At 37.7% G+C, this 21,674-nt stretch overlaps 1 protein-coding gene across 1 annotated transcript in view; it reads left to right on the top strand.

Annotated features, from left to right (window-relative positions):
- LOC122045632 (gibberellin 2-beta-dioxygenase 8-like) overlaps positions 1-17,621 on the top strand; it is a 149,897-nt gene extending 132,276 nt beyond the window's left edge. The window contains exon 2 of the mRNA XM_042605941.1: positions 16,813-17,621. Within this exon, the coding sequence (XP_042461875.1) occupies positions 16,813-17,368 (556 nt within the window). The 3' untranslated portion in view covers positions 17,369-17,621. The remainder of the gene's footprint in view (positions 1-16,812) is intronic.
- Positions 17,622-21,674: the final 4,053 nt, after the last annotated feature.

Below are 21,674 nucleotides of genomic sequence, written 5' to 3'. Positions count from 1 at the left end.
GCAGCTCATCCCTCCTTGCTTGGTAGCTTAAGATTATTCGCTCAGTCCACTCAACAGATAAGTTAAGGTTGAATTTTGATTTCAATTCAGTAATTTCCCCTCATCTCCAATAGCTAGATTATCCAACAATCTTCACCTAAGAAAGAAAATTAGTCATGTCTAAAATATGGATTACTCTCTCTTCCAACTCATAAGTCTAAAGATTACCTTTTATATTTCTTACATATTGTTGGCTAAACACGAGTGCACAGTTATGTCATCAAGTAATAAAATATCTAATGTATAGGGATTGTTGATCAAGCACTAGTTGAATTTACTAAATAAGTTATCTAAATGATTGAAAGTTGTGTGAAAGCTTGAGAGCAAGAGATTAAGAGAGTGAGTGAGTGAGAGATATCCAGTGAGAGCAAACACTTGTTGTCTCACCATAAGTGTACGGTTAAGTTATCAAGTAATAAAATATCGATCCCACAGAGATTGTTGACTAAACACTTGCTGAGTCTGTGAAACAAGTTATCTAGACTATCAAGATGTGAACGTTTGAGAACTAGAACTCGAGAGAGAGAGAGATGGAGAGAGAGTGTGTGTGTGTGTGAGGAAGAGAGAGAGTAGGAGAGCAAGAGGTCCAGAAGATGCAAGTGAGTTGTGAAAATTGGTTGGGGAACAATTTTAAGATTTCGGTTTCATTATAATGCTAGTTGATGTACTATGAATTGTTCATCTCCTACCCTCTATGTTTATGCTCTTGTAGGGATTTTAACTAAATACCGGTACAACCCCATGTCATTTGCACCAGAGTGTTTATCTCATTAGATTTCAATGCTATTAAGTAGAAGAGATAATGTAGAAAGTTTGATTAAAGAGATACTCCTTATCACATGAGAGCCCTCGGTCATATAGTCTAAATTATACAAGCCACTTTCTAACATGGAATTGGGAAAAAAACCCATTAAAATCTAATTAGATAATCCTTTGTAGAGAATTGTCTCCATTTCAAGGCGATAGTCTAGAAGGTCCAGTTAAAGGGATACTATCTATCACTAAGGGTCCCCTGGCCAAGTGATCTAAAGCATTTCCCTTATGTGATGACCAATCCTTTATATCCATTCAATTAAACACACTATCTATTAATCATTCTTCACACACATATTCAATCAAACAAGAATATGATATAAGCATGTTATTGAAACAAGAAATTGACAAATCCATATTGTATACATCAACATCACATTATAATTACTCCCTACATCTTAAAATTTAGAGGACTAATCCATAGCAAGAGAAATAGAACTCAAAGACATCAAATAAAACAATCTACAACTCAAATTTAAGAGAAAAGAGAAGAGAAAGCTTAGCTCGACGAATCAGAGTCTTTGAAAAGGAAATCCTTTCTAGGATGATGGACAGATCGCTAAAATCAGCCTCAAATCATCGATGAATCATCGAAATTTGTTGTAGATTTCGACCTCATGGGTTTCCCTAGAGAGGGCAACCCCTCTCCCTTTCAAATGGGGATATAATCCCCCTTTTATAGCAAGAGCACATGACCATTGCCTCTGCTACTAAAGCACATGACCGTGCCTGTAAGGCACGACCAAAGTTTAATGGCCACTGTGAAGGATAGGACTGTGCTTTTAGACATGGCTCTAGCATTACCATCTCTAGAATAGAGAGGCCATGCTTAATAGGCACGACCCTAGCGTAAACTTGGTTGCAAGAAAAATACGGTTGTGTGCCTATGAGGCATGGTCATGTGTGCTGCTGAAGCCCGCTTCAACGTTCGATTTGCTTCATTTTCACTCCAAAAAGTGTCTTGTCAATAAAAAACAAAGAGAGTAAATCTCTGAACCAAAAGAGTGAAAGTATGATATAGTAATAAAATAGGATGTGATAAATATAGATCATGTTTAAGAAATACAAATAGACGTGTGATAAATTATAACTAAAACTTGCATAATCTTAGCACGTCAATTAAGCACTAGTTGAATTTGCAAAATAAGTTAGGTAAATGATCAAAAGTTGTGTGAAAACTTGAGAGAAAGAGATTAAGAGAGAGTGTGAGATAGAGAGAGAGAGAGTGAGTGAGAGCAAATGATTGAAGAGGGAAATTGGTTCGGGAGAAATGATTCTAGGATTTCGATTTCACTATGATGCTAGTTAATGTCAAATGTTTTGTTTACCTCCTCACCTCCATGTTTACACTCTTGTAGGGATTCTAGCCAAATTATCGATACAAACCCATGAAGGTTATACCGGAGTGTTTACATGTTGTACAACTTCAAGTGCACGATTATATCGTCAAGTAATAAAATATTGATTCCATAGAGACTATGGATTAAGCACTAGCTGAGTATATGAAGCAAGTTATCTAGGATATCCAAATTCAGATGTTTGAGAACTAGAACAAGTGAGAAAGAGAGAGAGAGAGATAGAGAGAGCATAGGAAAGAGAGAAGAGCAAGAGGTTCGGAGGATGCAAGTGAGATTGGAAAGTTGATTGGGAAACAATTCTAGGATTTTAGTTTCATCGTAATGCTAGTTGATGTACTATGAATTGTTCATCTCATATCCTCTATGTTTATTCTCTTGTAAGAATTCTAACTAAATATTGATACAACCTTGCGATGATTACACCAGACTATTTATCCTTTTGTATTTCAATGCCATTAACTGGAAGAGTTAACGTAGAAAGTCCAGTTAAAGGGATCCCTTGTCACATGAGGGCACTCTAATCATACTGTCTAAATTACACATGTCACTTCTTAACATGCAATAGGGGCAAATCCATTAAGCTCTAATTAGACAATCCCTTATAGAGAATTTGTTTCCATTTCAAGGTGATACTCTAGAAGGTCCGATTAAAGGGATACCCTCTATCACTAAGGGCCTCTCGGTCATATGATCTAGAGCATCTCTCCTATGTGGTGACCAACCTTTACCTCCATTCAATCAAACACATAAGTAACAACCATTCATCATACTCAGACATTTAATTAATAAGAACAAGGCATAAACATGTTATTGAACTAGGATATTGGCAAATCCATAGTGTATAAATCAACATCACATTACAATTACTTCCTATATCCTAGAATTCAAAGATCTACTCTATAATAAGGAAAATAGAACCCAAAGACATGAAGAATATATTTTTGTAACTCAAATCTAGGAGAGAAGATAAAGCTTAGTCGAATGGATCAAAGTCTTTGAGAAGGAGATCCTTGCTGGGAAGATGGACAGATCACTGAAAATGGCCTCAGATCATCGATAAATCACCAAAAACTGATGCGCTTCTTGACCTCATGGGTTTCCCTAGAGGGGAAGACACTTCCTCCCTTCAAAATGGAAAGAAGATTTCCTTTTATAGTTAGGGGGACACTACCCTGCCTCCACGCCACACGACCGTTCCTGCGAGGCACGGCTATGGCGTGTAAGCCATGGAAATGAGGCATAGTCGTGCCTCTCAGGCATGGTTAGGCCATGCCTCTTAGGCATGATCGAGTCATGGGAAGCTCTAGAAAGGATGAACGACCATGCTTCTTGGGCACGACTAGGTCGTGGGAAACTTTGGAAAAGGAGGCATGGCCATGCCTCTTGGGCACGACCTACACGTCGAGTATCTGGATTGAAGCACCACCGTGTCCCTAAGACACGACCTTAGCATTGGTCTGGTTGTAGGGAGACATGGCAGTGCCTTTGAGCACAATTATGTTGTGTACACTTTTGGGCACAACCCTTCCTGGCTCATAAGAGACATGGCCATGTGTTATGAGACATGACCATGTCAACTAATAAAACATGGTCATGCCAAGGGGCACGACCATGTTTTGCTTTTTTTTTTTTTTGAAAGTTGCTCCAATGTTTATTTTTATTCCATTTTCACTCTAAAATGTGTCTTGTCGATGAAAATATATAAAAAGTAGATCTCCAAACTAAAAGAATAATTATGCTTCAAACAATGCATAACAATATATATAATCTATGGACATCATACCACAAGAATTAAACCTTTGTTTGTTCTCAAGTAAAAACCTGTAATCTAGACTCGTTTGTTGATATTTGCATCATAATCCTTAGTGAATCAATCTAGCTCTATTAAATCATTTCATTAATAAGCATGATAATAAATTAATTTGAGTATGACCTAAGTAGAGGTTCTCTGTGCTTAGTGTGGTGAGTGACCTAAATTTCTCAAGTTTTAATTTTTAAGCATAGTCAAGTCATAATCTAACTGTATTTCTTATGCTTTTAGTAATAGACACTTACCTGCCACACACATGGTTCATCCTTCTCAAACTACACAAAATCTTAAAAGAGTACTTAAAATCAAGGGAAACATAGCAATTATTTCCCTAGTAACCTAACTCGGTCTCAAAGGGGTACCTTCCTAGTTTCTACTCATGACAATTATTTTTTATATGTCTTATTCAAATAATTTTTTTTTGATGTTTTAAAGATGTAGCACTAACACAAATACAAATGTACAAATACAAATATAGGGATATTGATTTTTCCAAATGAGTTGACATGATTCAAGCCTTATCTAGTAACCAAAATATAGTTGAGAAATCACCATGAAAATATACTAATTAAGTTCTATGAATCATGACTATTTCCAGAGTTATCTACCATCAAAACTAGGTAAAGTAAAAAGGGATCCTACAACTAGGTTATCACTCAAATTTTCTCAATATAAAAGCATCGTTCACTTCATGCTACTAAAGATAGAGAAAAGTAATTCACTAAACATACTAGAACTATGAATCACAACAACATAAGTCTAGAACAAGTGTCCTAGAGTTTTTTCTATGAGAACAAGTCTACAGTAATGTGATAACTAATGCACTACACATGCCACAAATGAAACTACACAAATTGAAAATAACTAAATATATCTAAGCAAAATGTAACCAAACTAAAATAAATGCAACTAAACTGAAATGAGAAACAAGCAACAAATATGTACATATGTACAACTCTCCCCCCTGACTTGGACATTTCATTGTCCCAATAAAATTAATATGGTGGTGGAGGGTGATATGTCAGAGGGCGAAATGGTGGAGAAGGATATGGTGGTGGAGGAGGCGATCCTCACGTGGTGGAGAGTGTGGCCTAGGAGGGAATCTAGGTACTCTTGGCAAGTTTTCAAGGTGCTCATGATATTGAAAAAGCATGGCCACCTACTGTCTAGTTAAGTCAATAAAACATCTAGAATCCTCCATTCTCTCCTGCTCATAGTAATAATCATTTACAAATTCTGAGATCTACCCTTGAAATTCTTTGTCATCCTAAAATAGTCTCATATTTCCTGGAACTGCTCTTGAGTGAATGTAAAATGCCCCTCCAACATGTGTTGATGAGTATTATATTCCTCATGAAGAGTATCCAAAGAAGCATGAAAGTCAATAAAATCAAATCTCGAGCGACTCGTATCACCATAAACGAATGAGTGTCTAGGAGGTTTGGGTTTATGGGAGGAGGATTTAGGGTGGTCCTTGTGAGTGGGAGCAAGATCTATTATGGGATCTTTAATGATCCAATTGGCAGGGTTTCTAACTGAAGTGTGGTCTGGATTAGGAAGAGGGAGAGAAACCCATTTTTCCTAATAAAGTTATATCTTTTCTCTTCCCGACAAATCATTTTCATCTCTAAATAAGTGTCTAAGTTAATCTTGGAACTGCCTCCCAAATAGCTCGCATCCTAAGTTGACAATGATGTGTGTGATTAACCCCCTAAATACAATGATCCTGGAAGATGCTTTACCATCTTTCGCTAAGGTTTGAAGAAAATAGAATCCTAAGTCAAAACAAACTTCATTCAACATTACCCTAAAATAATAAAGTTCTACTTTCTATACTACACTGTCACTCTTTCCTCTATAAAAATGGTATACTCATAACATGGTGAAGGTATTGAAAAATCAGGTTTTGAAGTAAAGAAACCTTTGAACGAGATGGGTCATAGGATTCATTAGAAAAAGCAATCTCCTTCCAAAATCTATCACTATTGAATGAACAATCAAACTCATGAGTACAATCATTGGGCTAACTAACACAAGTATTGAAGTTGTATAAAGACCATTCATAATCATGATTCAATAAGCAAAAACTAATTTTCTCTAGGTCATCCCTATAAGAAATGAAGTGGGTCTCTATCGAACTAAGGAATTCTAGGTTAATCAGGGATATTTAGATTCATAAAGTCATTCCAACCTATGTTATCAATCATTCACTCAATATCTTCCCTAATTTCTATGACTTCCATAGTAAACAAGAACAAACTAATTTACGACTAAGTAGACTATCAATCTAGACTTTTGCCCATCAATTTAGAAAATAATATCGTATGAATCATCATTACCTTTGTCGCGTGAATGTATCCTCCCTTTGTTGGTTGACTTCCCTTTACCCTTGTTGGTCCCCTTTCCTTTATCCTTGTCGGGGTCATTGCCTCCACTAGATCTATCTCTTCTTTAAAATATGTTCAATATGTTGGACATAATTGCAAATCAAGAGGGGAAGGAGAGTTTGTGGAAGAGAGGAGGTGACAGGGGAATCATGTCCAAGCCGAGTCATTTGACATGGCCATGTGGCGTAGCAATTAGGGTATTAATACCCTAAACATGGTCGTGCCTCACTTGAGCACAACCGTATTCTTCAAATAGCCTCTTTCATCAACCCCTCTTCTTCCAAATCTCTTCCAAAGGCTCCTCTTCCCTTCCCTCTTACTAGATCTACTCCTCCAAAAGAAAGATATAAGTTTCTTGGCACTTTGATGCCAAGATTTTCCCTTCTCTCTTCTCTTCAAGATCTCCTTCATTTCTCCTAGATCTTTCTTCTCTCCCTACAAGATCTTCTTCCTTCCCCAAAGTAAGAAGCTCTCTTTTCTCCTCATTCGTCCGAGTCTGAGAGAAACTACGAATCAATATCCGTTTCCGAAGGGCCGAACCCCACTGTAAGTATTTCTCGGTTGTATAACTTAGTTAATTACTTTATGCATAAATTAGCTAAGTTCAATGTTGGGATTAAATCACTTCTAAAGGAGGTAACCTCCCTTAAAGAAGTGACTAACTCCAAATTCTTGACTGCCCCTATTCAGACTGAAACCTCAACTCAAGTCCAAAAGCTTGAGAAAGAGAATTCAGTCCTGAAAACTCTAGTCAAGGATTTGAAGATTACGTTGGAACGGTTTACACTGGGTTCCAAGAATCTTGATTTGATTCTTTCCTCGCTTCCAGATTTGTTGACTTGGTCTTGGGCTGTCAGTGCAAGGTAGCTCGTCTGTTCAAGCTCTTTATCGGACTCTTCTGATGAGGACTCGTCCCAGGTTGCCTTCAGAGCTTTCTTTTTTCTTTGCTTCTTAGCATCTTTTTGATTCGGACAGTTAGCTTTGATATGCCCTTTTTGGTTGTAGCCGTAGTAGGCAACTTCAAACTTCATCTTGGGACTTGGTTGAACCTCCTTGGACTGGATTACCTTCTTGACGTCTTTCTTGTTGAAGCCCTTCTTCTTTTTGTAGAGCTTTCTTACTAGGTTGACCAGTTCAGCTGTGATCTCCTCATCGTCATCGTCCGAGTCTGGTTCTTCTTCTGACTCTGGTTTGGTCTTGCGTCTTTCTTTTGGTTCGCGGGTTCTACTTGTACCTGCAATTAAAGAAATACCTTTCTCGACCGATCGAGTGTTAATTTGTTCATGCAGTTCAAATTCAGTAAATAATTCATCAAATTTAATAGAAGAGAGATCCTTGGATACCTTGTAAGCATCGACCATTGATGCTCACAAGGTATTCCTCGGGAAAGCATTGAGTGAATACCTTATTATGTCTCTATTTTCTACCTTTTGTCCAATTGCGTAGAGACCGTTGAGGAGGTCTTCGATGTGTGCATGCAGTTGGCTTGTCGTTTCACCTTCCTGCAACTTTATATTATATAATTTATTAAGTATGAGATCCCTCTTACTTACCTTCGTATCTGATATACCCTCATGTAGCTCAATCAGTTTTTGCCAGAATTCTTTAGCGCTCAAGAGGGGGCCGACATGGTTCAGTTCCTCCTTGGTTAGGCCGCACTGAAGTGTACAGGTTGCTTTGGCATTTGCTTCTACCTTCTTTATCAGAGATGCATCCCAGTTCTCCCATGATATCAGCTTATCGTCGCCGTCAGTTGGGAGTTCAAGACCAGTCTTGACGATCATCCATACTTTGAAATGAGTCTGGAGATACAACTCCATTCGACCCTTCCAGTATCCGAAGTCTTCTCCGGTGAAGAGCGGAGGTCGGGCTGTACTGTAGCCTTCTTGAAGATCCATAGAACTTGCATAAGGAAAATAAAAAGAAACTTGTCCCACGACTTGATCCTAGATTAGTAGTGTGTCTTAAAAGAAAACTAACATGTGATCTCGAGTGGTGTTGCACCAACTTCGAGAAAAAATTGATTACGAAAAAATAATCGAAGGGCGGCAAGAATACTGATTTCGATCGACTCAGAAAAACTAAGAATCACCACTAAAAAAAATGTGCTTGACTGGTGGTTGCACCAAATCGAAGCGACACCTCTTTGATACCAATTGTTGGATCGAGACACGCTAGAGGGGAGAGGTGAATAGCGCACATGGCTTTCAGTTTTCGTATTCAGAAAACTTACGAGTAAAAGTAGAGGAATAATAAATAACACAACATAGAAGGACCAATGTATTTTTACTTGGTTCGGAGTCTTGGGCAACTCCTACTCCAAGGCCCATGCCCGTTCAGTGTTTACTTTGGGCAATCACTATAAGTTCGGAAAAAGTACAATTAAGTATTACAATTAAATGTACTAGAAATCTATACCGACAATAAGAAATCATAAAACTAAAGCTTTAGGTCGTCGGAATGTTGTTACAGCTTTCTCGGATCGTCTCGTTAGCAGTGCGCTAAAGAAAGATGGCTTAGAAGTGATTCATCCAAGCTGCTGATCGAGATTGCCTTATAAAGGCTATTGAGGGCGCCTCCATTACCGCCGGATCTGCTACGTGGATGAGAGCCGAAGTGGTCTACGCCTATCCACCTGAAGGCGCCTCCAACCTCTTGGAGGGAGCCTTCAGGGTTGCCCGAGGTGCCTCCAGCTCCTTTGGAGAGCGCCTCCAGCTCTGCTGCGGGCACTCCTTCTGCCTTACACCCGAGGTGCCTCTAAGCTCCATGGAGGGTGCCTCGGGTACTGTTCATCTAAGGTAAAGCTTGCTCTTTTGTCCCTACAAGATATGTTAGTCCCAAAAATATCCTGCAACATAAAGTTAGCACATAATAATGAATATAAAAGTCTGACAATCATCGGACTGTCCGGTTCTGACTTCGGATTTCCGACCGAAAACCCTAGGTCGAACCGACGCCTACTGTTCCCTCAGCGAGGAACGCGTCCTTACCTACTCCACTCAGAAGAGTATACCTATTGCCAGTCCGATCCTCCAGACCGATTGGACTTTTGCCCATCGCCCAAGTCTTTAGGTCTTTCCTCTGGATGTCTGCTCCACGACCCACCCAGACTTTCACCCGGTTCCTGACACCAGGATTTTTCACCTAGAGTATCCGACTATTGGACTTTTGCCCGAAGACCTTGACCCGCCAAGGCTTTCCACCTAAGGTTACCAACCCTTAGGACCTAGGGTTACTACTCTCCACAGTTTTCTTACCTGCCTAACCGCAGCTATGACTTTTGCCTAAGATACCTTAGGACTTTTCCTGCAAACGCATTCAGCACATTAGATCATAAAGAGCCTTAACTTTGAATCCTTTGCCATTATCAAAACTCAGGTTCGATCGTCGGATGCTTCCCGCACCAACAGATATATGCTAATCAATGGTTTAAATAGGTATAATCAATACACATCACATCTCAAGAATTAAACCTTTGCTTGTCCTCGAGCAAAATCTACAATCTAGATTTATATGTGTAAATAGTGTGTCATAATTTCTAGTGAATTAGTCTAATCCTATTGTGTAATTTCTTTGACGAGCATGATATAAAATTATTGGAGTGTAGCCTAAATAAAAGTTCTCCATGCTCAGTGTAATGAATTACCTAACCTTCCAACCATCAATCTCCAAGCCTAGTAAAGTCATCATCTAACCGTATTCCTCATGCTTCTAGTGATAGACACTTACCTGCCACTTGTAAAGTTCTTCCCCCTTAAAATCTACACAAGGTCTCAAAGGAATGCTCGGTGTCAAGAGAAACATAATAGTTATTTCTCTACTAACCTAACTTGGCCTCAAAGGGATACCTTTTTAGTTTCCACTGATGACAACTATTTTTTATTATCCCCATATTCTTCTTTTCTTCTTTTTCTAGGTGTTTGCAAAGTGCAACACTTAAATAAAGCCTTTTTTTAGGATTTAGATTTTTCCTAATGAGTTGACATGATTCAAATTTATTCAGTAATCAAAATATAGTTGAGAGGTTACTTAGGAAGAAAGAGTACTAGTCCAATTCTATAAATTATGACTATTTTTAAAAATAGTCAAGCATGTTGTGAACAGAACCTAAGACTAGGCTAACACTCAAACTCTTATGGTTAAAATAATGTTCACTTTATGCCACTATGGATAAGAAAAAATAGATCACTTGGCTTACCAGTATACTTGATCATAACAACATAAATATCTAGAATAAGCATGCTAGTATCTTGCTATGAGAAATAAACAAATAATGATATGATATATGATGTAACTAAAAAGAAAAAAGAAACCAAAAAACAACCATATATATATATATATATATATATATATATATATATATATATATATATATATATATATATATATATATATATATATATATATATATATATATATCCCTCAGACTTAAATATTTATAGCCCCAATAAAAATAAAAAAATCTAATGTGGAGGAGGTTTAAAGTGAGCGAAGTTACCAAGTGATTCATGCCAAGTGTCTAAATTATACATCTATCAAAGTAACCCCTCATCTGGTAGTCGTACTCCTCATCTTTGAATACTACAAAAAGAAGATTAGACAAAAAAATAAAGTAGGCAAAAAGGGAGAAGAGAGATCAAGGGAGGCACGACTATGCCAAAAAGGCATAACCTGCCCATTCTGGGTACTATTGCCTACTAGTTCTCTCTCATGGCCATGCCCCCTTAAGGCATGACTAGGAAATAATGGGCATGGTCATGCCTCAAAAGCATGGTTGTCCCTTGGTTTGATCGGCCGAACAATTGGAGAAAGGCATGACCGAGAGAAAAAGGCATGACCTTGTCGTGTTGGCTTCGTCCACCCTCCAGAGGAATGGCACAACCGTATTTAAAAGGCACGCCCTACTTGTGTTGGTCTCAGCTAGCTCAAAATGCAAAGGTATGACTATGTTTTTAAAGCACAGCTTATCTTTCCTTTCTCCCCATCTCCTTCCACACCCATGGTGGTTGCCACAACTAGCTCATGGATGTTATTAGCCCTGGAATAAGTTAAAATAAAAGCTAAGACAAGATCAAGCAAAATACAAGAATGAAAAACAAAACAAACACACAAATGAAGAAAAGTAAGAAAAAGAAAAGGAATGGACTCCCCAGAGTTCCTGGCAGTTGAAGGAGATTTAGAAGAAGAAGTCATACTGGCAATGGAATGATCCGACTAAAGGAGAGAGCTATTCTAGCCTAATAATTGTCGTGATGTACAATCTCCCCGTTGTTAATTCCTTAAATGGTCTTCCAGAAGGATGGAGATGGTTCAGTTGAAGCATCCAATATAACAGCATATTAAAACCTGCACGTCCTCTGAAAGAACCCCACTAGTGTGTGAAATAATGAAGAACTGGCATATTATCAAATTTAACTAGGCATGTATCAAAAATTATATCACATTCAACAAAATCAATTACAAATATATTTATGAAATTTTCTAATATATCATAAGAGATACTAACCTTACAGTTACGAAAGATACCTTGAGGTTCTAAAAAAGTGAATGTGATTTCCTCTAGATCAAGCGATGGTACCACTATAAAAAGTGATTCTTGGAGGTTTGTCTCCACTGTACAACTCTCTCTATTTTCATTATTAATAAATTCAATTCCTACCACAATCATAATGCTAAGTGGTTGTGTGACCAAAGGAAGTGATTGTTGGGGCATTGCTTTCACATCATAAGTCCCTACATTTCCATCCACAACATCACCATAAGCAGGAAACATCAAAAGTATCAACAACTTCATCAAAAATTTCATACTAAGCAACATCATCAATGTCGACATCAAACAAATCTATAACTCTATCAACAAATGTAACCTCAGTAAGTACATCAAAAAAAATTGCATTCAACCACATCATCATTATAGAATTTTCCACATTCTTCATCTTCCTTGGCTTTCACAAACCTTTCTGGAAATGAGACTGGTGGTACATAGGTCCTTAGTGGAGGCATTGGGTAGGATTCATATTTATTTTCCTTAGATTCCATTTGAATATGTGGAGGAGGATCAAATTGTTCATCTAGCTTTGGGTTGACCAACCATTGAGTGAATGGTACCAGTGGCTTATAGACCCTTACTGAAGTGATGGAGTTGAGTTTTTTTATTCCCTTTTATTCCTTTCCTTATTTCCTACCCACCTTTCTCCTGAAGTTCTTCAAAATTCCTGACACTTCTCAACTTGATAGCATTATAATATTCACTAGACTTTGTTTGGGTGGAAGGGAGGTACTTATTTGAGAATTGTAATAAAGCTCTAACGTATTGTGTTGTCAATTTTTTTATCTAAGCTTCTAACTAATTGAACCCCTCATTTTGTGCCTTGATGATAGTCTCTATTTAATTTTTAAAAATCTTTAGTAGTTACAACAACTCTTGTTTGACATTTATATTTGCATTCGTAGCTCGCACTTCTGGGATTCTTGAGGAAGATGTTATCCAATTTTCATTTGATTAGTCATATAGGCTCTGTGCCACTTGATTAATTATGTTGTATGCTTCATTTAAACTTTTATTTATCAAAGAACCTCCTGCAACTATGTCTAATGAAACATTCATTGATTTTGCTATATCGTTGTAGAATGAATGGATGAGTAGACATTTTTTCAAGACATGTTGATGGCACTTTTGCAATGGTCATTGAAATCTCTCCCATCTGGTATACAATGATTTCCCTTCCATTTGTGCAAAACTCATGATTTGATTCCTTAGATTGCCATTTTGCTTGGTGGAAAATACTTGTTTAGAAAACGTAGCTCCATCTCTTCTCATGTTGTGTTACTTTCCAGTGGAAGAGAATGCCACCAAGTTTTAGCTTCATTCTTCAAAGAAAAGGGAATCCCCATAGCCTAATAGAATTTGTGGGAACACCTTCAAAGAACATGGTATTGCAATAGTAACAAAAGTCGAATAGGTATAGATACGGGTCATCTAAAGGTGCCCCTCGAAATTGTTCTTTCTTTTTGTATCAGAGCGATCAATCCTGGGTAAAATTCAAAGTGATTAACATCCGTCGGAGATTGTGCAATGTAAGATCTTAGTCCATTTGAGCTCCGTGCATCATAGTCTTTAGGAGGTTTATTCTTATTGTTATCAACACCCTTGATATCATTTTCAATGTCCCTTGTGTCCAATAAACTAGCCAAACCAAAATATCCTTTTCTACATCAATTAGACATCTTGTGGTGCTAGATATCAGTATTCTAGTAGTGGGTGTAGTAAAGTCTCCTTAGAGTCTATTACCGTCATCAACGACCATTGTCTCTTGTAGAAAAATTAAAAAAAAAGAAGGCATGAAAATCTATAATTTCAGAGTTATTAGAAAACAAAAGAAATGCAATAGTGAAAGAAAATAAGTAAATGTAGAATTTTAGGAAAAGAAAGAATATGTAGATTTATATACAAGCAAGAAAGAAGTGTAGATTAACTAAATCATAAATCAACTAATGTCAATCGAAAAGAGTTCCCAATAACAGTACTAAAAATTTGTTATCTAACCGCAAGTGCATGGTTATGTCGTCAAGTAATAAAATATTGAATCCACAAGGACAATTAATTAAGAACTAGTTGAATTTACAAAACAAGTTATCTAAACAATTGAAAGTTATGTTAAATCTTGAGAGCAAGAGATTAAGAGAGAGAAAGAGAGAGATCTAGTGAGAGCAAATGATCAAAGAAAAAAATTGGTTTGGGTGAAACGATTCTAGGATTTTGGTTTCAATATAATGCTAGTTGATGTACTATGTTTTATTCACCTCCTAACTTCCATATTTACGATCTTGTAGGGAATCTAGCTAAATTACCAATACGAACCCATGGAGGTTGCATCGGAGTGTTTATACAACTTTTAATGCTATTAAATAAAGAGGTAATATAGAAAGTCCCGTTAAAGAGATACCCCCTGTCACATGAGGGCGCCCTGGTCATATAGTCTATATTACACAAGGCTTTTCCTAATATTAATTGGAAAAAATCCATTAAACTCTAATTTCAATGCTATTAAGTAAAGAGGTAACACTAGAAAGTCTGATTAAAGGGAACCCTTGTCACATGAGGGCTCCCCAATCATATAGTCTAGATTGCATAATTCACTTCCTAACACTAAATTAGGAAAATCTAATTAACCTCTAATTAGTAATCCCCTTGCAGTGATTTGACCTTTTTTTAAAAGGATTACTCTAGAAAGTCCGCTTAAAGGGATACCCTCTATCACCAGACCCCACCATGGTCATACAATCTAGAGTTTCTCCTCTACAAAGTGACAAATCCACAATAATCCATTACATTCACATATTCACATATTTAATCAAACAAGAACACGATACAAACATATCATAGAACAAGGAAGTGGCAAAATTCATTATTAATACATCAACATCATATCACAATTACTCCCTGTATCTTAGAATCCAAAAAATATACTCCATTAGCAAAAGACATATAACCAAGAAACATAGATAATAACAATCTACAACTCAAATAAAAAATTTACGAGAAGAAAAAGTTTAGCGAGATGTTGTTGATGTCTTCAGGAGGATCTCCATGCTTCTATGATGGGAAGATTGTTGATAACTCTTGGAATAGTGGCCCTAGGGTTTCCCTTAGAAGGGAAAACCCTTCCCCCTTGAAAAGGGGATCTTGTTCCCCTTTTATAAGACCTCCACATGACCTGTGAATCATGTGACACAACTATGCCTAGGGGGCACGCCCATGCTATGAAACTCTTGATGGAGAAGGCACGGTTGTGCCTAAGGGCACGGCAGCACCTTGGAAGATTTGAAATTCTACTCCGGGAAGAGGCATGGCCGTGCATGGGAGGTATGGCCGGACCGAGGCACTCATTGTGATCAAGGCATGATCGTGCCTTATAGGCACGTCCAAACCATGAGGCTAGTTGGGAGCATGGCACGGTCGTACCTCATAGGCACAACCGATTAGTGGCACAAGATGGACTCCCTAAGAGACATGGTTGTGCTTGTGAGGCATGGTCATGCTTGCTTCTTTCTCTCCAAGCTCACTTCAACATCCAATATGTTGTGTTTTTTCTCCAATAACACATCCAAAGATCAGTTCTCTGAATCAAAAAAGTAAAAGTAACAAAATCACATAGAAAGAGTGCATGCGAATGTAAATCATGCTTATGAAATACAATAATATAAATATGCTAAACGATGCTTAAACATAGACATAATCTACACACATCACATATAAGGCATTCAATCATCCTCAACATACAAAGACTTTTCCTCTAGGTCTTTATCATTTACTAGGTATTTAGTTGAAGTCAATCAATTGGGAATTCCTTATCTGTCAAGAGATTGACCTCACCTTTAGATCTTTCGCATTTGCCAGCATCTCGCCAAATGTTTGACCTACCTAGACCCATTTGAACTTCTTTCAACACATGGTCTTTTCTTTTCTTCCATATGTCAATTTAACCTTTACCCACTTAACCCACTCAGACTTTAATTATTGCTCTTGGAATGTAAATAACCTATCCTTGCACACTTGACATAATATAACTCAATATGAATCTAACTTTAAGTCTTTGTTGAATATATCAAAACTATATGGTCAAACTTGACCGTTTGAGATATGATTGCACCAACAAAAAAAACACTAAAAATAGAATTTAAAGCCTTTAGAATCGCCAAACATTTTTAACAAAAAGTATTTTGCTGATCATGTAAAGACTCGAGTCTGAAAAAATAAGCATGAACATACTTAAGGGAATACTAGAAGTACAACAATACTCATTTCAATATTTTTGTTTATTTTTTTTTTTTAAGATTTTGAGCCTTATAAGACCACTTAAGTTCTTTTGACCAAAAATACTTGATAATCTAAAAGATTTCAGATTCATACCAAATGATCATTATTGCATTTCTAGTATGCTTTTAAATTTGAACATGCTGATTTTCCTTGATTCCAAGTCTTATAAGTCTATCAAACATTTTTGACCAAAAATATTTGACAAGTAATGGGTCAAGCGAAATGAATTACATAGAAGGGTATTTGCAAATACAAATATACCCATAATAAACTATAAAGTATAATACATTTTGGATTTTCACTAAACTTAAGTACTATCCTTAGTAAATTATTATTGAATAAATATTAAATCTTCAAGCATCTAAATAAAAATACAGTTGAATTGTAACTTTGTGAAACATACTGATATTAACTTACTAACAATTATTAATAATTTTTTAAATTATATTAATGTTAGAGATGAACTAGCGCTTGATCTTCAGTACTATTACTTTTCATGTCTTATAACTAAATATTTCAATCTTTTTCCTTTATTTGTTTAAGTAAACGCTGATTGTTGTATAATTTATATTTCCATTTGAATAGGAATTTGGTGGATGAATATGGTCGGCACATGGCTCGCATTGCACGAACACTATTTGATGCTATAGCGGTCGATCTAAACCTTGATAGGACGATGCTGTCTTCCTATTTGTTAGAAGATGATGGCACATTCCGAATATATCGCTATCCCAAATGCACCAATGCAAATGATTACTTGGCAATGGAAGCTCACACTGATAGCTCCATCTTGTCCATTGTCAACCAAGACGAAGTTGGAGGGCTACAGATTTGGCAAAATGATGGTTGGTTCAACATTGAACCTATCTCCAACACACTTGTCATTAACCTAGGGGATTTAATGCAAGCGATTAGTAATGATGAGTACATGAGCATAGAGCACAGAGTTAGTGTAAACGAAAGCAAAGCGAGAGTGTCACTTTGTTACTTTGGCTTTCCGACGGATAGTTGTTCAATCAGTAGCGCAAAGTATAGGAAGTTTACTTATAAGGAGTTCAAAATGCAAATGCAAGAAGACATCAAGGCCTTCGGCTCAAAGGTAGGGCTAAAGCGATTCAAGATTGATGCCCAAAATGCATGAGACAATTTATTTTAAACATGGCTCATCGATTACAATAAAAAGCTTGGAGGATTCAAGAAAGAATTTGATTTCTCCATCTCAATCATGCTTGAGAATGATCTAATATAAAGAGAGACAGAGAGTGCAATAAATACTCTCAATGATGCTATATACTTTTGTTTTTGTTTCAAAAAATTATATGTTGAAGAGATGCAAACTTGTTGGATAACTAAAGTATATTATTGTTCATGATAAAATTGGAATTGCACGTCTATTTATAGAGAGTTAAATATTAAACATTATTTTCTAGAAATTCATGACTTTCATCTCCTATTATTCATGACAAACTAGACATCAAAGAGTCATTATCTTCTTCCAAAACAATTAGAAATTTTTGAGTTTTGTCTTACTTCCAAAAGCTTTGGATACTATCTCACAATCATTTTTTAAAAAAATAAGTATCCATGTGTTAGATACAATTGTTAATATGCTCTTATCTACTCTGTGTTTTTGTTAAAAAAGACTTAATTAATAATGATAAATTAAAATAAAATTTATTTAAATATAAAAGATGATACAATACGGGATATAGTCCAACGATATAAAAAAAAATCTATATAGTTATCTTCACCAAATGAGATAAAACTTTATTATTGTTATTATTACACTCTTTGTTTTGTTACTCAACATGCAACTATTGTGATGATTGAATTGAAGTGCTATTTCATTAGCTAGCATCACTCTCTAAATCACTGAGTATAGTACAATCTAGTATTTTAAATTTGTCCAAAACTATTTAAAAAAATATCATAATCATGTTACCAGTGATTTTCATCAAAAATATTTTAAATGTGACCATCTAGGAACTCAATAAGTTTATTAATAATTTCAATACTACTTATCATATGGTGCCAACTTCTCTCTCGACCATTGTCTAATAATGAGTAGGAATCCTAATAATATTTGCTCGAACCAAAATGCTCGAGGAGTCGAGTCAAGAGGCACCAAGTCGATTTAGGGAGCATGAGAGACAACAGGGTCTCAAGTCAAGATACTGGACTGAGTTAGGAAGTTTGGAAGACAATCAGGTCAAAGTGCTTGGGAGACAGTCAAATTAGAGTACTCGAGTTTCCAAACTGAGTTATTGAGCGACATAGGAAGTCGAATAAGGTGGTCAGGATGTCGAGCGACTTAGGAATTATACTTTTTAAATGTGACTATCTAGGCCCTCCATAAGTTTATTTTATAATTTCAATACAATTTACCATATGGTGCCAAACATTTAATGTACCCATATGCACACCATGGATAGTGTTGTTATTATATGTTGAGTAATATGGCGACAAACATCTGTGTTGCTTTGAATTTGTTTTGGATAGTCACATGTTGTAACATAGAGCATGTGCTTGATTAATCCACATAGAGCATGTGCATGGATAGTCTCTTCGGGGTGGTGTGATGATTAAGACATGAGGTCTTGGGATCAAAACTCGACGTGACCGAGCATAACCTCCCCCATGTCTTGACTATTTGCACTAATGGCTAGTAGCCACCCGTGATTTACCTCCTCCGTTTTGGCCTAGAGGCAGGTTGACGGGAACGCTAGGGGCAAGCGAATCAATTTTTTTTTTTTTTTTTTTTTGCCACATGATTAATCCATATAGAACATTTAAGAGAAACATTATGAAATGTACCAATGGTTGCAAAATATTAAGCCTGACAAATGTACATTTTCCAAGTTGATTATCAATTGCACAAAGAGGATGAATTCAATATTTAAGAATGCTTGAGAGCTCCCAATAATTGAGAACATAAGAAAAGGAAACTTGCACAATGGTTATATATATGGTCAAATCTTTTAACTTTGACATTGCTGTAATTGCATTAGTATAATGGAAATGCATCCACTAATTAAATTTGACTTATCTGATCTGTCTAGTGAGCGGGAGTCATAATAATATTTGCTCACTAAAATGCTAGGCTAGTTGATTCGAGAGGCACCAAGTTAAATCAGAACATGGGAAACAATCAAGTCAGGGTGCTCAGGTTGGGATACTAACTCAGTTAGGAAATTCAAGAGACAAGTAGGTCAAAGTGCTTGGGAGATAGTTGAATCGGAATACTCGAGACACTAGGTTGAATTGATGAGCAACTTAGGAATTCGAATCAGATGGTTAGGATACCAAGCAACTCAAGAAGCCTAGTTGACCCCATCCGAAAGCTGAGTTGGACAGAGTCTGGTTGCGTTGTTTATTGGCGTTGACGAGGGTCGTCGAGATACGTGGCTGACGCTATACCTCCGGCAAGGACTATCGCGGGAGGGTGACGGAAGACGATGATGAGGCTGACGAGGTGGGGATCTCCTGCGCACACTCATATAAGCACCCAGGCCATTAGAGACCAAGAACTAGGGAAAAAGTCCCCAGGTCAGGCCCTCCAACGCTCAAGTTAGGTACTTTTTCCCCAGAAGCATAGTAAAAAGGAGGAAAAGTAAAGCACGAATGTGAAAAGATGAGTGAGCGTACCTGCGTAGAGACAAAGCCTCCCTTTTTATATGGCAGTGGGTACTTCTGGAGTCTAACGAGTGTCAGGGAATGTCGGGTGTCAGGATTTGTCTGGCGGTGAATGACACCTGACATCTTCTTATAGGTCTAAGGAGGAATTGGTGTGCAATAAGCCCTTGACCGTTAGGATATTCCCTGACATGCAATGATTATTCTCTGACAGGTTGTTACGATTCCCTGGCTTGGTTGTCGTATAGTGTACGCCTGCCCTGGTCTGTTAACCTTGGACTGGATCCTCGTACTTGCAAATCTTGACTTGTGGGCATAGACCTGCATTCCCCGGCACATTTCCTGGTGCATTCCATGGCTTGTGTTTGTCGCCCCGTAAATCCAGATATGTACATCCATCCCTCCATTTGTCATTTAGTAGATCCCAGTAAATCCAGACCTGCACTTACCGCCCTGCTAGTCGAGGCCTTTGCTTATTGTTCCTTAAGTCTCGTCTCGTATGCACGACTCTGCTCCATATTTTATCCTGTACATCTTGAATCATACATCCTGGCCCACATAGCTCGTTCTGCATGTCTAGTCCTGTAAATCCTTATCTATAAACCTTAGTCCGCATATCTTGACCTATACGTCTTTGGTCCGTATATCCTGACCTGTACATCTTGGGTCCGCATTTCTTGTTCTACGTGTCTTATTCTGTAAGTTCTGAGCTGTGAGCCTTAAGTCGCCTATCCTAACTTGTACATCCTGGTCCAGATATCCTGTTCTACATGTCTGTAAGTCCTGACCTGTATCCCCTAAGTCCTGAATCGTATGTCCCGACCCACATTTCCTATTCTGCCTGTCTCGTCCCATAAATCCAGACCTGTAAGCCTTAGTCCGCATATCTCGACCTGTACACCTTACCTTCCGAGTTCCTACTCGCCGTGTAGGCTTAACCCCTGAATGCCACTTATGCCCAACCAGGGCCCTTCTGTAACCTAGACCTTTGACCAGCACGTGGGCCGGACTTTTGACCAACACATAGGCTTGACTTCTGACCGCCACGTGGACTTGACTTTTGACCACCACGTGGGCTTGACTTCTGATCGCATCGTGGGCTTGACTTCCAACCACGTCATCTATTCGACCCTACTATCATGCACCGTATCACAAGCCTCCCCCTCAAGTCTAGTCGAAGGAGGCTCCAGTCCGACTGACTAGACCCAAGTCCCGTCCATACCTGACCTTGCCTTTGTGTCTCTTGAGCTGCTGACCCCTTTCCCAATATCCCATTCAAACTTCATCACCTTCCATAAATGATAGGTGGGATTTTATTGCATGCGCATTCATTTTCCCATCCTCAATCACACTACTTTTTCATAAATGTCACACTATTTCCTAAACATCCTTGCGTGCTCCAAGATTCACCCTTCACATTCTTCTCTTTAAAAAGGGGTTGCGCATACTGTTGCTTTCACTTTGCTTAGACACCCCTTCCTCTTTGCTCATGGAATCAGATGAAATATCTTCTTTGCATCACCAGCTCACTCATTTGACCCAGTTATTAACTCATAAAGATGAGGCTCTACTTGAGATGACACAGAGTAGGGACCTTCAATCCTCTCTCCGTCGGGAAATGGAAGAACTATGGCGGGCGGCTAAATCCATGTCTCGAGCCGAGGCAACTCTAAAGCATAAGGCTCATTCAAACCTGAAGAGTCAGACCCATTTCATTACCTACCTGAAGCTGAAACATGAGGACACTGTAGCCCTCTTGTAAGAGGAAGGCTGGATAAAAGATGAAACCATTGTCCATCTGCAAAGCAATATCC

Source organism: Zingiber officinale, chromosome 2B (genome assembly GCF_018446385.1).
Source record: "Zingiber officinale cultivar Zhangliang chromosome 2B, Zo_v1.1, whole genome shotgun sequence".
In the NCBI taxonomy this organism is placed as follows: domain Eukaryota; kingdom Viridiplantae; phylum Streptophyta; class Magnoliopsida; order Zingiberales; family Zingiberaceae; genus Zingiber; species Zingiber officinale.
This window is presented reverse-complemented; position numbering and strand designations above follow the sequence as displayed.